The sequence below is a fragment of the Leptodactylus fuscus genome, chromosome 7 (genome assembly GCF_031893055.1).
Source record: "Leptodactylus fuscus isolate aLepFus1 chromosome 7, aLepFus1.hap2, whole genome shotgun sequence".
NCBI classification, from domain to species: Eukaryota; Metazoa; Chordata; class Amphibia; order Anura; family Leptodactylidae; genus Leptodactylus; species Leptodactylus fuscus.
This window is the reverse complement of record NC_134271.1, coordinates 135,376,771-135,393,828: the sequence shown is the minus strand read 5'-3', so window position 1 is coordinate 135,393,828 and position 17,058 is coordinate 135,376,771. Positions and strand designations below refer to the sequence as shown.

The 17,058-nt window shown below is 42.7% G+C and overlaps 1 protein-coding gene across 1 annotated transcript; it reads right to left on the bottom strand.

Annotated features, from left to right (window-relative positions):
* Nucleotides 1-8,663: 8,663 nt before the first annotated feature.
* On the bottom strand, nucleotides 8,664-15,716 carry LOC142213378 (embryonic protein UVS.2-like). Its single transcript, XM_075281696.1, has 12 exons — nucleotides 15,636-15,716; nucleotides 15,040-15,067; nucleotides 13,965-14,009; nucleotides 13,641-13,775; nucleotides 13,433-13,550; nucleotides 13,149-13,324; nucleotides 12,905-12,986; nucleotides 12,634-12,761; nucleotides 12,399-12,514; nucleotides 11,756-11,981; nucleotides 10,393-10,511; nucleotides 8,664-8,903 (listed from the first exon to the last, which is right to left on the bottom strand). The coding sequence occupies exons 1-12, from the start codon at nucleotides 15,714-15,716 to the stop codon at nucleotides 8,664-8,666; spliced, it is 1,494 nt and encodes a 497-aa protein (XP_075137797.1).
* Between the last annotated feature and the right edge of the window lie 1,342 nt (nucleotides 15,717-17,058).

Sequence of the window (17,058 nt, the reverse complement as noted above, 5' to 3'; positions counted from 1 at the left end):
ACAACTGACACAGCAGCAACAGGCAAGATGGACATCTAAGACCAAAACATAATTGTCATCCACGGGCATGCACCCCGGGACTCCAACCTCCAATAGTAAGAGAGGGGCATGGACCACTATGGAGATATAGGACACTAGCTGCAATAACATCCCTCACTATCTCAATGTCCTGATAACATTGTTTCCAGAGAACATTAGAATGAAGAGCCAACAATATAACTCATTGTATCCCATAATCACTCAGGATATAACTAGAACCCAGTGAGATCAGTCCTATCATTATTGTTATAGAGAGACATATATTTAGTCAGCCACTAATTGTGCAAGTTCTCCCACTTAAAAAGATGAGGTCAGCCTGTAATTGACATCATAGGTAGACCTCAACTATGAGAGACAAAATGAGAAAGCAAATCCAGAAACTCACATTGTCTGATGTGGAAAGAATTTATTTGCAAATGATGGTGGAAAATAAGTATTTGATCAATAACAAAAGTTCATCTCAATATTATTTGTTGGCAATAACAGAGGTCAAACGTTTTCTGTAAGTCTTCACAAGGTTGGCACACGCTGTTGCTGGTATGGTCCCATTTCTTCCTGCAGATCTCCTCTAGAGCAGTGATGTTTTGGGGCTGTCGCTGGGCAACACATACTTTCAACCCCTCCAAAGGTTTTCTATAGGCTTGAGATCTGGAGACTGGCTAGGCCACTCCAGGACCTTGAAATGCTTCTTACAAAGCCACTCCTCCATTGCCCTGGCGGTGTGCTTTGGATCATTGTCATGCTGAAAGACGTAGCCATGTTTCATCTTCAATGCCCTTTCTGATGGAAGGAGGTTTGCACTTAACATCTCCCTATACATGGCCCCATTCATTCTTTCATATATACGGATCAATCGTCCTGGTCCCTTTGCAGAGAAACAGCCCCAAAGCCGGATGTTGCCATCCCAATGCTGGTGGTCTTTGGATGCAACTCAGCATTCTTTCTCCTCCAAATACGAGTTGTGTTTCTACCAAACAGTTCTACTTTGGTTTTATCTGACCATATGACATTCTCCCAATACTCTTCTGGATCCTCCAAATGCTCTCTAGCAAACTTCAGACGGGCCCGGACATGTACTGACTTAGGGTGCATTCAGACTACGTAACGCCGGGCGTGTATGAGAGCCGTACACGCCGGCATTACGGCAGACTGCCGAACACTTCCCATTCACTTCAATGGGAGCGCTCGTAACAGCGGCGTTTACGAGCGCTCCCATTGAAGTGAATGGGAAGTGTTCGGCAGTCTGCCGTAATGCCGGCATGTACGGCTCTCATACACGCCCGGCGTTACGTAGTCTGAATGCACCCTTAAGCAGTGGGACACGCCTGGCACAGCAGGATCTGAGTCCCTGGTGGTGTAGTGTGTTACTGATGGTAGCCTTTGTTATGTTGGTCCCAACTCTCTGCAGGACATTCACTAGGTCCCCCGTGTGGTTCTGGGATTTTTGCGCACAATTCCTGTCTTAGGGCTAGTTCACACGTGAACTGCCCGCGCGGGTTTTGACACAGAGAGAGACGCGGCGAGCCGCGTCTCTCTCTTGTCAAAACCCACCCGCCGCGACCATCGCTGTCGCGGCTTAACCCTCTGCTGTCGGCTCAAATGAATGAGCCGACATAGGAGGGAGCTGCGGGGGGCGGAAGCCGCGCGACTGAGACAGCGCGGCTTCCGCCTGAAGAAAGGACATGTCCTTTCTTTTCTCTGCTAGCAGCAGCTTGCCGCTAGCGGAGAATAGAAGCCCAGCGGTCTCCATAGACCACCATTATAAGGGGAGGTTTTGGACGCGAAATCCGCTGTCAAAAACCTCCCCTTATACTCACGTGTGAACTAGCCCTTACAATACAAAGTGTAGTCACAGCCCCGTGTAATTACAAAAACATAGATTGCTTATTTGCTTACTTGTCCAATGCGATGAGACCCAAGAAGTATCCTGGAGATGCACGGAGAACCTTCCGGTGGGTGAGGAGGAAATGGCAATGAATGGATATCCAGCACTCTGTAACTTCTTTGTATTAAAAATAAATTTTATTTCGGTGACATGCTCCCTTTAAAATCCGAGTATATACAAAAACATATAAAGATGCAGACGGGATGGTAACGTCTGCATCTTTATATGTTTTTGTATATACTCGGATTTTAAAGGGAGCATGTCTCCGAAATAAAATTTATTTTTAATACAAAGAAGTTACGGAGTGCTGGATATCCATTCATTGCCATTTCACAATTCCTGTGATCATTTTGACCCCGCAGGGTGAAATCTTGCATGGAGCTCCAGATGGAGGGAGATTATCAGTGGTCTTGTATGTCTTCCATTTTCTAATTGTTGCTCCCACAGTTGATTTCTTCACACTAAGCTGCTTACCTATTGCATATTCAGTCTTCCCAGCCTGGTGCAGGGCTACAATTTTGTTTTTGGTGTCCTTCGACAGCTCTTTGGTCTTCATCATAGTGGAGTTTGGAGTCTGACTGTGGATTGTGGACAGATGATTTTTATACTGATAAGTTCAAACAGGAGCCATTACTACAGGTAATGAGAAATATGTAAATCTGTTTTCTACTATGTAATTAGGAAACAATGCCTAGAAGTTTCTCATCTCAGCCAAACCAGTTTTCCCTACGCTCTGCTGAAAAGATCCAACAGATTGAAACAGTGCTGTCCATATTTGGGATATTGTTCCTTTTGGAATAGGTTTAATGGTTTGGCTAAACCTCGCATCATAACATTAGGCTTGTTGAAAAAGTATTGCATGATGTTTAAGGGGGCTGTCTCTAGAGGGCAGCAAGCAGAGGCATTGTTTTCCTAATTACATCCTGGAAAACTGATTTGCTAATTTCTCATAATCCCCCAGTGGAGCAAAAATGGCTTTTAAGTCTCCATATGCCTGCAAAGGTGCTGTCTCCTTAAGGAGTGATATTATCCCCAGATACAGGTAATGAGTGGAGAACAGAGGAGGCTCATAAAGAAGAAGCTATAGGTCTGTGAGAGCCATAAATCGTGCTTGTTTGTAGGTGACCAAATACTTATTATCCCCCATAATATGCAAACAAGTTCTTTCCACATCAGACAATGTGATTCTCTGGATTTGTTTTCTCATTTTGTCTCTCATAGTTGAGGTCTACCTATGATGTCAATTACAGGCCGACCTCATCTTTGTAAGTTGGAGAACTTGCACAATTGGTGGCTGACTAAATAATTTTTCCCCACTGTATAAGGATATATATATATATATATATATATATATCGCAAGGTAAGTGGATAACTGTATAAATAAATAAATCAAGACCTTCAATAGCAATGCAGGTCGACATATTGTAGTTCACATAAGTCAAAAACTCTCTAGAGGAGAGGTCTATAAGTCCCCTCACTAGATGTCAGGGCTCCATCACAAGGCTTCTGGTTACTGAAGTAGAGAAAGTAGGCCCACAAGTGCAGGGTATCTATCAGTAGCAGAGGGGTCCCCACACTCTAGCGCTTGGAGCTCCCACGGGTCAAAGTCATTGAACTCTAGTAACCCCTTACACAGGTAGCTGTCAATGGAAGGTCTATACATAATAATACATAATAACTCCATTGAAGAGTTCTTAAATTAAGCCAAATCAAAAGAGTGTAAAATAATACTGGATATTAGTAACAGCTGTAACAATGACTATTCTATTGTATGTACCTTAGAAATATGACAAAATTATCCACATCAAAAATCTGACATCAGTAATCCATGAAACTGCCCAGTATTGTATTGTCCTGGTAATCACCATGTGGTCACATGTAAAGTTAATTCTGTATGGATAACAGGCGTATACCGGCCCCAGGGTCTTCTACTGACTGTTACAGATATCTTTATTTCTGCTTTGTAATTGGATAGATTTCTATAATCTACAAGTACAAGTGCACAAGGTATAAGGGACAAGTGCACAAGGACAAAGGACAAGTACTGTATGTACAAGGTACAGGTGTATACAAGTATAAGTGCACAAGTACAAGGGACAAGTGTGCGAGTACAAGGGACTTTGCACAAGTACAAGGGACAAGTGTGCGAGTACAAGGGACAAGTGCACAAGTACAAAGGACAAGTACAAGGGACAAATGTACAAGGGGCAAGTATATAAGGGACAAGTGCACAAGTACACGAAGACACGGAATCCGCCATACTGTTATGGCCAATGTCAAGAAAGGGTTAAGAAGACACAACCTATTGATGAATCAGGCGTGATTTACACTTATTGGACAATTTATTAAGTCGGACTTACAAAGTATCAGTCTCAATTACACCAAGTGCCAAAAATATGTTGGCAATTGGGGTAACTGAGGAGTCAAACAGTCAGTGGTCGAACACCTTTGTTTTTATTCCTAAGACAGATGGTACCACAAGGTTCTGTAATGATTTCCGTAAACTAAATGAAGTATCAAAATTTGATGCCTACCCAATTCCCAGAGTCAATAAGTTAATTGAGAAGTAGGGACATGGGGCAAGGAACTCTGGGAACTCAGGATCCCCCACAATATCATTCAGGCAGCCAATCAGCAGCCAGCCCTGTCACAGCCCTATAAATACCCTCCACCATCTTAGGTTCAAGCATTTTCCATTGTACTTAGTGCACAGAGAGAGTTCAGCAGGTGCTAGGGACAGTGGTAGAAAATGGTTAAACAGTGATGTTTGCAGCCTGGGTAATAGTAACAATACTACTATGACTGGCTGCACTGACTGCCATTATAGTAATGCGCAGCAAAATTACAGGCCTTTTTGCCGTGATTAAGTGCCATAAAAAGAGATTATCCATTAATCTCCGCAGTTATCTGTAATAATCAGATAAATAATAATAATAATTGGAAATTAATGGGGGAAAAAAATTAGTGGCAGTTTTTTGGTTAAGCCTCCGGGAAAGCTGAACATGGCCATTCGTGGACAGAAGGTAAAGCACGGCCAGGGTGCCATCGGTAGCACCACCAGCTCTCGTCAACATATGCAGCATCAGTATAAAGTGACCTGGGAGAATTGTGGCTCTAATGTGGTGGTCCAGCCTGCCGCAGCAACCGCTGCATCACCCAGTGGCATGCACCCCATTTCAGGCAGTCAAAGCTCCACCACCTCAGCTGAATGAAGTTGGGTGTCCCTCCCATTATTTGCTGGTCCTGATGCTCCTCCTCCTCCCCCCCTAGTCAGCCATTGCACCAGCAAACAATCACCGAAGTGATTTCAAAGAGACAACAGTATGTGTGCACTCATCCACTGGTGCTGAAGCTGAACGTGCCCCTGTCCAAGTTGCTGGTGCTACAGTTTTTCCATTTCCAAGTGGTCATCTCTGCACCTTTCAGAGACCTGATTGCTTGTGCCGAGCCAATGTGGTTGTCCCAAGCCATCATTTCTTAGCCAAAAAGGCAGGACCAGCCCTGCACAAATATGTGGAACAGAAGGTTGGCCAGTCCTCGAGCATGTCAGTTTCTGCCAAAGTGGACGGCAGCGCTGACGTTGGAGCTGTAACTACGGTCAAGGACAATATATGTCCTTTACGGGTGAATGTGATTCTAGCCCAGACACACCAGCAACTTGGCCAGGTGACACTGCTACCACCCCCACGTTCTCATCACGTTGGTCCTGAAACAATGTCTGTCTCATCCTCCACTGTGTCCTCAGCCTCCACTGCAGGGACAATTCACAGTGCTCCTCCAGCATACCACATGTGCAGGGTAAGGCGGTGTCGCGCTGTTCTAAACCTTGTATGTCTACGCATACAGAGTCAAACAGGGGAGGAACTACTCCGTGCCCTGCATCAAGAAATTGAATCTTGGCTTTCTCTGTGACAACTCAAAATCGGAACCATGGTGACCAATAATAGGAGGAACATGGTGTCGGAGCTGCATCAAGGAGGGCTGAGCTATGAAGTGGAGGAGGAGGACATTGGAGCACAAGCAATGTGTAGCTAAATTTGTGGTTTTTCTACACAGGTGACAGAAGAAGAGGAGCAGGAGCAGCTGGAAGAGCAAGAGGAAGATGAGGAAGATGAGGCAGATGACCCAGATACACCATGGCAGTATACAGTGGAGATGGATGCAGAAAGTCTCTATAAGTCACTTGCAAAATTGGCCTGAAGCATGCTCACTTGCTTGCGTAGTGACAGCTGAATTGTCACCATTAGGCAGAGGGATGACTACTGACGCGCCACCATTTTAGACTCTTGCTGCCAGTCAAAAATGGGGGCCTGCTTTAGACCCACTGAGAGGGAGGACAAACTGAACTAATATAGAGACATTCTATGTAGTTGAGTTGGCCACTGCCTATCTGCGCCATTGTCCATCCTTCTTCAGGTCTAACTAGGGGGGCCCTGGGCACTCACTTTGCACTGCCATGGCATCTGTGGGGAAGTGGTAGGGCAGGAGCAGTAACAGCTCCATCAGCGGCAGCCTGAGCCTAGAGTCGCTGATTAACAGCTTTCTTCACCTGCATAGTAAAGAAATTACTCACCAGCAGCTAGACACAGAGCAGAACCTGAACCAGTAGGTGGTGGCATACTTGGAATGCATCCTGCCTTCTGTCATGAAAGATCTTCTGGACTACTGGGCAGACAAGCTGGATTTGTGGCCGCAAATGGCTAAGTTTTCCCTGGAAAAGCAATCCTGCCCAGCCAGTAATGTGGCATCAGAGTGGGTGTTTAGTGTGGCACGGACCATAGCTACCCCAAGGAGAACGTCTTCTTTTTACCCAAGATATGAAGAGACTGACCTTTGTCAACATAAATCAGGTGTGATCAGCTAGGATTTCCAACAACCAACGTCTGATGTATCAGATTAAATGATGCATGCTGCCTCACCCAAAGCTTAACAAAAGAGACCAGTTTCATCTGGCTACCTGCCTCAGTTACTATTCTGATGCTGATGACCACCTGATGCCACACATGTGATGCCAAGTGCTCCTTCTTACAGCCACCATTGTCAGGGGGTACTGTTTGTGCCACCAACCTCTCCACTCTGTGGCCTCCTCATGCTGTTTTCACCTCCCCACTCTCTCACCAGGTCACTCTGTGGCCTCTTCATGCTGCTGCTACCTTAAAACTATGTCACTTCTCAGTTCCCTCACTCCCCACTCCATGACTGGGCCACTAATTTGCCTTTTTGGTTCTAAGAATGAGTCCTATCATGAGCGGGTTATTCTGACTCACTGTATTGTTTCACTACCACAGCAGACTCCCTATGTTTGTCACTGCAAGGCACAGTATCCTACACCACTAAACAGGCTCTCTGCAGCCAGGAAATGACTTAATGTTATCCATTGCAAATTAATTCAGATCAAATCTTTTTGGAAAATTGTACGAAGTTGTCAAATCGAAATTTTTAAAACTTCGCTCATCTCTAATTCTGCCTATAGATACTCCTCTGGTGTTTCCGTAGTTATAATAGACATGCTGTAATTTCCAAAACTGTCAGAAAGCATTCTGGCTTATGTTTCTGTAATGTGTGGATGTGATTTACTAGAATAGTAACTGTAAAACGCCACCTTTTCTAATGCAATGTTTCCATGATGACAGTATCTGAGTGTTTACACCACGTGGTGACACGGACTAAAATGAACTTTCTTAAAAACACGATGATGTAGATCTTAGATCTTTGCCTTCATCAGGTCACATTAGACAGACATTGACATGGCCGCCATTACCGCACATCCTCACATTAATCCATACAACCATGCAGTCACATTTCAGTAGTTAAACACAGAAGATAATATTATTGATGGTGCAAATAAAAACTTTATTGGAATGTATATAAGGGACAGAAATCATTACTTATTTCCTATATATTCGGTAAAGAAGAAGGAGATGAAGAATATTATAGATATTTCTCTTCATGTTATTTCCGGAATAAAGTGTTTGAATGAATCTGTACTCTGGTGTGCGGTGATCTCCAGTTATACTGTAGAGAAAGACATAAAGATGGATTAGAAGATCAAATACAGGACGTCCAATCTATACATCCAACAGGTAACGGGCCCTATTTACTTACCGATCCTGGCTCCTGCTCATGGCCACTGGCGCTTCTTCTTCTGTGGAGGCTGTGAGCAGAAGCCGGGTTCGGTAAGTAAGGTCGTGAGACTGTGAACCCCACAACCATTATTATTATACTCGGGGGGGTCTTTTCCAACCCCCCCCCCCCCCCCCCGAGTTTAATGATTGGAGGGATGGGAGAGGTGAAGGAACCTAAAGAAAAACACTGTTACTTACCTCTCCTACATTCTGAAAGGCTTCAGGCCTACTTGGTGATGTCACAGATGTCACATGGGCTTATGCATCGCGATACAAGACCCAGGTCAAGTGACGTCTCTTCCATCATTGAAGATGGCTGACATCACCAGGGAGTGCGCCAGAGCCAGGGAGAGGTAAGTAATAGGTTATTTATGCTTGAATCCCCCCCCTCTCTGGGTCTCCAATTATCATACTCTGAAAAGATCCCAGAGTATAAAAATTGTTCATGGGAGGTCCACAACGGGGCACAATATTGTGTGCAGGAGCCACAATGGGGTATAATACTGTGGTAGGAAGGCGGGGAGAAGGGTTCGGTCTGGATCGTTGGGGCCGGCATGTCAAAATTTCACCACGGGGCCCCATCATTCCTAGTTACACCACTGGTACTGGGAGGGTTATATAAAGAAGCTACTGAAATACTCACTAAATTTATATGATGCCTGGAAGCCTCGGAGCTCATTTCGGCTGTCACTAACAAATAACAGTTGCAAGGTGTTCCCAGAAGAGGTATAGGGATTTATCTTAGTTTCACCACATTGGGGGGCCAGTCTCTTGGTCCCATCCAGGATCTTTAAATAGTCAACTGCACAGAAAGTAAAAGACTCCACCTGGAAATCACTGACGGTCAGGTAAATCTGTAGAGATAAGAAGCAGATATTGTAATGTTATCATAACACAATGGTAATACAGAATATTACATCACACTATAACATACAATGGGAACTAATAATGAGGAATAATGGCAGAATATTACAATATCTCAGGTTTCTCACAATTTACTTTAAGGTTGGATATCTGACCAATGTCCTCAAAGATCTGAAACTCGGTAACATTATTAGAAAGTAAGATGTGTCTGAGCACCTATTGTTACACCCTTAATATCAGAAGAGGAGCGTAACAAGGGGAACCCATGACTGTACCGATTTTTTATTAAAAAGTGGGGGGAGAGAACATTATCTGTAATATGTGTCAATGGACAAGTCTGTAGAGTAAATATTGCAGAAATAAATTGTATTTATGTATAGAGACTTTGTTGTACAAAATCCCAGGCAACCCTGGTAAACACCTCCTCGGCATCATAAGCTGGGCCGTATTGTATTTGCCCTTACGTTATCTTTCATTTTTTCTGAGTTAAGTAGTTTGGGAATATATTTCAAGATTCTCAAGGACAGAAGTTTAGCCAATATCCTTACATGGGTTTATAAGAGCAACTTATAGTTTAATAATTGTTGCTCCACTGATTCTGGAACAGTTGGAACATTTTCTGTAGACCCCACAGTTCCTGAGCATTCCTGGGGCTTGATCAGCAGCTAAGGCTTCATACTGTCAGGAGGGCGGTGTCAGGCAGGAGCAGACAAGGGGTGTGATTCTGAGCTGTGACACTGGCTGCCTCTGATTGGAGCTCTGAATCACACCCCCTGCCTGACACCACCCTTCTGGAATTGCAGATGTTAAATAGCACATCAGGCACCAAAACTACCTGCACTTGTTGATCGGGAGTGATGGGGACTAGAGAGAAAATTCTAACTGTGTGGGAATCATTGTTGCAGTGACTATTAACAGATGGTAAAATATTGACTGTGTTGAGGAGGTGAAAGGTTCTCTTTAAGTCACAATCTTTTTCCTTGGCAGCTTTGTATCTCAGTTTTTTTAGGGCAGAGCTGTGAATGATGGCTACTGACTGGCTACTGTGTCTACATGAAGTTTTTGGTAATCTGAGACCCTCCATACATCATTGGTTCCATCAGGCTGTTCCTCTCTCTCCTTCCCAGAAGTTTTCCCTCCCTAGGCTGACCACCAAGTATAAACATAAGTCTATCACAGGCTCCTCAGAAGGTCAGACATGGAGACCTGTTTTCTATTACATCAAAGGCAGAATGATTATAATGTACAGACTAAAAAATATCTTGTATCAGTGAGAAAATGAGGAACATTATGAAATTCCTTCATATATTCTACATAACATGGGTCCTAGTAGTGGAATTCAGATTAGGCCATAAAGACATCGCACCAACTAGTGACACCTAAGATCAATTTCAGGGACAATATAAAGAGATATCATTGTAGGATAGATTCAGGATTTCCCTAAGAAACCCAACATCTTAAAAGAATATAAGTCCTTACCCGGCGTCCAACAGGAGCCGTGATTGTGTAGATACATCTCATGTTTGGGTAATAGCGTACGGGGTATCCAGGTGAAGTAATGTTTCTCTGTGGTGTATAGAAGGTTCCTCCACATTGCACTGTGAAAAACATACATTATATTGTAGAGGATAAAGTACATAAATAGTTTTTTTTTGTTTTTTTGTTTTTTTATGTAGATTGTGAGCCCCACATAGAGTTCACAATGTACATTTTTCCCTATCAGTATGTCTTTTTTGGAATATGGGATGGAAATCCATGCAAACACGGGGAGAACATACAAACTCCTTGCAGATGATTTTATGCCCTTGGCGGGATTTGAACACCAGGACTCCAGTGCTGCAAGGCTGCAGTGCTAACCACTGAGCCACCGTGTGGCCCCATAAATAGTTTTTTTTCATTCTTATATATTAATGGTTTTCAGCTGACCGATACATTCCTTACATAGTAATGCCCCATTACACAGAGCAATTATAGGGCTAAAAATCTGGAACTAGAGATGCAGAAAACATTCATTCGACTCAAACATTACATTAACATTTAATACAGTCCATGAGATTACATTGCATAGTATGTAGTGTGTCACATATCAAGTCAATTTTGGCTGACCTGCCATGTTCCAAATGATCAAATGAAAAATAGAGATGAGCGAACAGTAAAACGTCTGAGGTTCGATATTCATTTTGAGTAGCCCCTCAATATTCGACTACTCGAATCGAATATCGTACCCTATTATAGTCTATGGGGGGGAAATGCTTGTTTCAGGGGCAACGTTCAATCAAATTATACTTACTAAGTCCACGAGTGAGGGTCGGGTTGGATCCTCCATGCAGTCTTCTCCTTGCAGTGTCCCCGCGGCATCTTCCGGCTCTTCATTCACTCTGCCAGGCATCGGGCCTGGGCAGAGCCGACAGCGGATGCCCACACTACAAGTAGACATGCGCAGTCGGCTCTGCCCAGGCCCGATGCCTGGCAGAGTGAATTCAGAGCTGGAAGACGCCGCGGGGACGCTGTACGGAGAAGACTTCTAAAGGTAGGAGAAGAACCAGCGTTGATTGGCCGATTGTATAGCATTTGGCCAATCAATGCTGGTTCTGCATCGAACTTTTACATTCGAACAGCGAGTGGTACTCGATCGTGTACAAGCATTTCAAATACCTACTCGATCGAGTACTACTCGCTCATCTCTAATGAAAAACAATCATCTGATCTCTTGTGTTGATCAGGAAGGTTCCAATGGTGTGATCCATCTTATGGAGAGGCCATCAATGTAATTCCTCCACAGCCATTTATATTATTAAATAACAACAATTATTTATATGACAATCACAATGTTATCCTATACCTGAGCTGTATAAAGCTTTGAAGCCGACCCCAGCAACACTGTCATCACTAGAAAACTCCACCAGTAGTTGGCTAGTAGAAGAAATAATCGGAGGGATCAGTCCGGACCCACAAGTTCTGTCCAAAATCAGGGGATAGTTCTTAGTGGGACCATCATAAATCCTAATATAGTCAGATGCACAATTGGGAGATGACTGGATATCAAAGGCAGTAAAGTTCAAGGAAATCTAAAAAAAAGGAAAAACAATAAAAAACTGAAATCTGATGAATAAACCACCAGACTGGTATTAATAATTCTGTCCAATAATGTGCTTATGGCAAGTGTCTTATTGCTGTGGATTTTATATAGATAAGCTAAGGATGTGCCATATTGAATTGCTATGGGGCTAATTTTCTTGTCCATTTAATTCTATTATGACGCCATGTTACATTTGGATTTCTATGTAGTGTATGCGATAATGGTGGGACCACAAGTCCATGGTTCTAATGCAGAGGTTACAATTGCTGTCTGATTTGCTGAATGAAGGTTAATTGATAACCCCCATGTATCAGGAGGAAGATTGTATACATGTAGTGATCTGAGATCTCCTTCCTGATATACCGGATCCGCCTGATATACTAGTTCTGGTTCTTCATCGCTGTACCTGGTTTGATGGCGTCCTGATCAGCCATACACAGTTGGTATTATGTGGGTAGGATGATGGGTAGTTGGCTGAGGTCAGAGTCCCATTGTCATCATTCAGTAAATTAGCACAGATGTCTAAAAGGGAAAAAATAAATATATTTATATTTTAGAAAAATATCTTTATTGGTCTCTTATGGTTTGATGGGAGATCTTGAATACAACTTTTTGAAGACTGTAGACCTGCAAGAACTTACCACATTGATACAATTTGTTGATTTTAGAAACATCTAGAACACTGAGTCCATTTCTTTGTCCTATTGGTATGTTTGGGATGGGGATGGTCACAATAGTGGGTTGTCCTGATGTGTTAGAGAATGCCCACCTGGCCAGAGATAGACACAAGGAGGAGACATAAGGATGTGACCGAATGATACATCATAGAACAGAATAAATCAGACATATTACAGCTTTGTCCTCTATTGTATCTAGATATTATGAAGTATTTATTATTAACGTCAGTCTTACGGGTCATAATGCATCACCGATCCATAGTCATACTCCAGACCAAGGTTATTAGTGTCCAGTTTGGCAAAATTGTAAACAGAATCTGAAACATAAAAAAATTCTATTACATTGGATATTGTAATGATCACAACATTGATTGTATTAGAGAAAATGTATTGTTGTTGGATTCACTAATCTTTATTAATGACCTGGTAGACGGTTTATAGAGCAGGGGGTCCATATTTGCAGATGGTGAGGACATTACCTGATGGTATGTTCTTGTAAATGATGGTGACATAGTCATCACGGTCACTCCTCATATGTTCATGGTAGAAGCCCAGGGCATGGTTTAGCTCATGTTGTATAATTCCTCTGTACATGCAACCACCGTCCAATCCAACTCTTTGACCTCCACCGACTCGTCCCACATTCGCTACACACCTGAATAGATAGAAGAAATAACATGTTATGATCATTTCTATAATAACTTTTCTGTTTCTAAAAAAGCTTTTAGTCCACTAAATCTGCAGTCTGAGTAGTGGGACCTACCCTTCTGTATCCAAAATGTTGAGGTAGTCGTTCTCCGTTGTCCGGGGTACAAACCTCACACATGTAAGAGTCTCAAATTCTTGCATTGAATTGTTAAACAAGCTGAGTTGCCAAGAACCTGGGGGGTGACATGAATATTTATAGGGTGATCCAGTGTTGGGCAGTTGGCAGGACCACCATAGGTATAAAATAAAGAGCAAAAACTCACTATAATTAGAGAAAACTACATAGGGCACATTGACCGTCCCATCTGTAGATTTGGGCCACAAGCAATCTGTACAGGTTGTAGCACTGCGTCCGGGATTTATCAGCATGTCATCATGATATACGGCCGTGGGATTTGCTAAATAAAGAAGATTTCCATTATAAATGCTATATCACACATATATTACTCTTAATATTACACCTTCATGGACATTACAGAGAGATGAAGCAATGGTTAGACAATAACGTCACAAATCTTATGAGTTATTCTAACTCATCTTATCTCATTTCTCTTTATATTACATTACATTATATAACATTATCTTACCTGGGTCAGATGTTGACATTTTCTTATTCATATTTAATGTATTTTCTATAAAATTAGAGAAGAATATTGATCAGGTTACAAAGTCCATCTATATGGAAGAATTCTCAAGTCCTGGAAACCAGAAGAAATTTAGAAAAAAAAAAACCTCTTTGTTAGAGATGAGCGAACAGTAAAATGTCCGAGGTTCGATATTCGTTTCGAGTAGCCCCTCAATATTCGACTACTTGAATCGAATATTGAATCCTATTATAGTCTATGGGGTGAATATGCTTGTTTCAGGGGTAGGCAACATTCGATCAAATTATACTTACCAAGTCCATGAGTGAGGGTCGGACTGGATCCTCCGAGCAGTCTTCTCCGTGCAGCGTCCTCGCGGCATCTTCCGGCTCTTCATTCACTCTGTCAGGCATCGGGCCTGGGCAGAGCCGACTGCGCATACCCGCACTACAAGCGGACACGTACAGTCGGCTCTGCCAAGGCCCGATGCCTGGCAGAGTGAATGAAGAGCCGGAAGACACCGCGGGGAAGCTGCATGGAGAAGACTTCTAAAGGTAGGAAAAGAACCAGCGTTGATTGGCCAACTGTATAGCATTCAGCCAATCACTGCTGGTTCTGCATCAAACTTTTACTTTCGAATAGTGATTGGTACTCGATCGAGTACTAGTATTTCGAATACCTACTCGATCGAGTACTACTCGCTCATCTCTAGAGGTTATCTGTTTCCGGCCGCCAATTCCTTTTTCCGATTTTTTTTCACTGTCTACGTTGTCGTATTTCCTGTCCCACCTCCCCTGCGCTTTTATGGGTGCAAAAAACACACCAGGGAAGGTGGGAGGTAAATCAAATTTTTAGTGAGTTTGCCACCTGGTGTTCAATTGGAATTGAACACCTCGAACGGCCTGATTTTCGATTGAATATCAATTCGATCGAACACCGTTCGCTCATCTCTATTTCTTAGTATAACAGTCCTTGTGCAATGATCTTCATCTTATTATATTTACATTAATAACATTGTGGACAAATGACAGGTGCGGACACCTAAGAATAGCCCAAATACCAGGTGTAGACTTCTTACCATATTCATCTAATCCTGGAATGGAAATCTGTAGAAAACACATTGGTCATCATTAGTAAAAAGTCAATTTCAAGAAAAACAGATCTATGTAAGAAAAGATTGCTATAAGAAATGTGATATATAATATACAAGGTAGTTTTTGCAGTAGTAAAATTCCAATTATAAACTAATTATTTAGAGTAAAAAAAATCAATATTTTATAAAAGCATTAAAATAAAAATTTGAAAATAAGTCCAATAAATAAAAAAATCTTAATATTTTCTAACTTGAAATGTCTGAAAATAATAATTTCAGAATGAAACTCTGTAAGGTCATAGAAGATATAAAAACAAAAGGAAAACAAGATTAAAAGGAATTAGCAATGTGTCTAAGATGTCTATTAAATATGAAATGTCTAATAATAATACAGTAATATTGGGTTTTAATCATATTAGAGTGTTAGTTATAGAAAACTATTTACAGGTCTCAGTAATGACATTGAAATTCAGTCCCCAAGAATAATCCACCAATAGCAGAGAACTATACAATAAGTCTCCCATCCCTCCGCAGCTTATGTAAGAGTCTTGCTGTCGTGTAGACATATAGATGGATCTTACCTGTAATGGTGGAGATAGAGGGACACTTGTCACAGGTCCGGCTACACAAAGGAGGAGAAGGAGGGAAATCTTCTCGGCCATGTTGCTGAGATATCTCTACAATATTAGAAGGATTGTTCCTCGCCTAGATGAATGCTAACCTTCATGTCAGGAATGTCTTATATACATGTAGAGGAGAGATATCTATCCAATCACAAAGCAGAAAGAAGATCCCTGGAATAATCAGAAGACCCCGGGGCCGGTATATGCCTGTTATATATGCATATAATTATCTCTATATGAGACCATGGTGATGTCTATGGAAATGTTCTATAATTTGTTCACTTAATTACATAGTATACAGATGACGTGTTAATAATAGAGATGAGCAAACAGTGTTCTATCGAACACATGTTCGATCGGATATCAGGCTGTTCGATGTGTTTGATTCGAATCGAACATCACGTGGCAAACTCCAAAAAAATTCGAATCCCCTCCCACCTTCCCTGGCGCTTTTTTTGCACCAATAACAGCGCAGGGGAGGTGGGACAGGAACTACGACACCGGAGGCATCGAAAAAAATCGGAAAAAGTAATTGGCTGCCAAAATCAGGTGACCTCCATTTTAGACGAATAGTGGATTTCAAATCCGGGTCATATGAGAATGTGAACTTTGTGACTAAGAGACAGGGATAGCTGTACAGGCAGGGATAGCTAGGGATAACCTTTATTTAGGTAGGAATGTTATTAAAAATAACTTTTTGGGGCTCTATCGGGTGTGTAATTGTGATTTTTGTGAGATAAACTTTTCCCCATAGGATTGCATTGGACAGCGCTGATTGGCCAGAGTACGGAATTCGACCAATCAGCGCTGGCTCTGCCGGAGGAGACGGAGTCTAAGGTCGGACCTGAATGGAGACTGGTGTGGAGCGATCTTAGACTCCGCCTCCTCCAGCAGAGCCAGCGCTGATTGGTCGAATTCCGTACTCTGGCCAATCAGCGCTGGCCAATGCATTCTATTAGCCCGATGAAGTAGAGCTGAATGTGTGTGCTTAGCACACACATTCAGCTCTACTTCATCGGGCTAATAGAATGCATTGGCCAATCAGCGCTGGCCAATGCATTCTATTAGCGTGAGCTGAGTTTGCACAGGGGTTCTAGTGCACACTCGGCTCTGCTACATCTGATGCACACTCAGCTCTGCTACATCTGATGCACACTCGGCTCTGCTACATCTGATGCAGATCCAATCTGATGCAGATCTTCGGCCAATCAGCGCTTGCTCTGCCGGAGGAGGCGGAGTCTAAGGTCGGACCTGAATGGAGACTAGTGTGGAGCGATCTTAGACTCCGCCTCCTCCAGCAGAGCCAGCGCTGATTGGTCGAATTCCGTACTCTGGCCAATCAGCACTGGCCAATGTATTCCTATTGGAAAAAGTTAGCTAG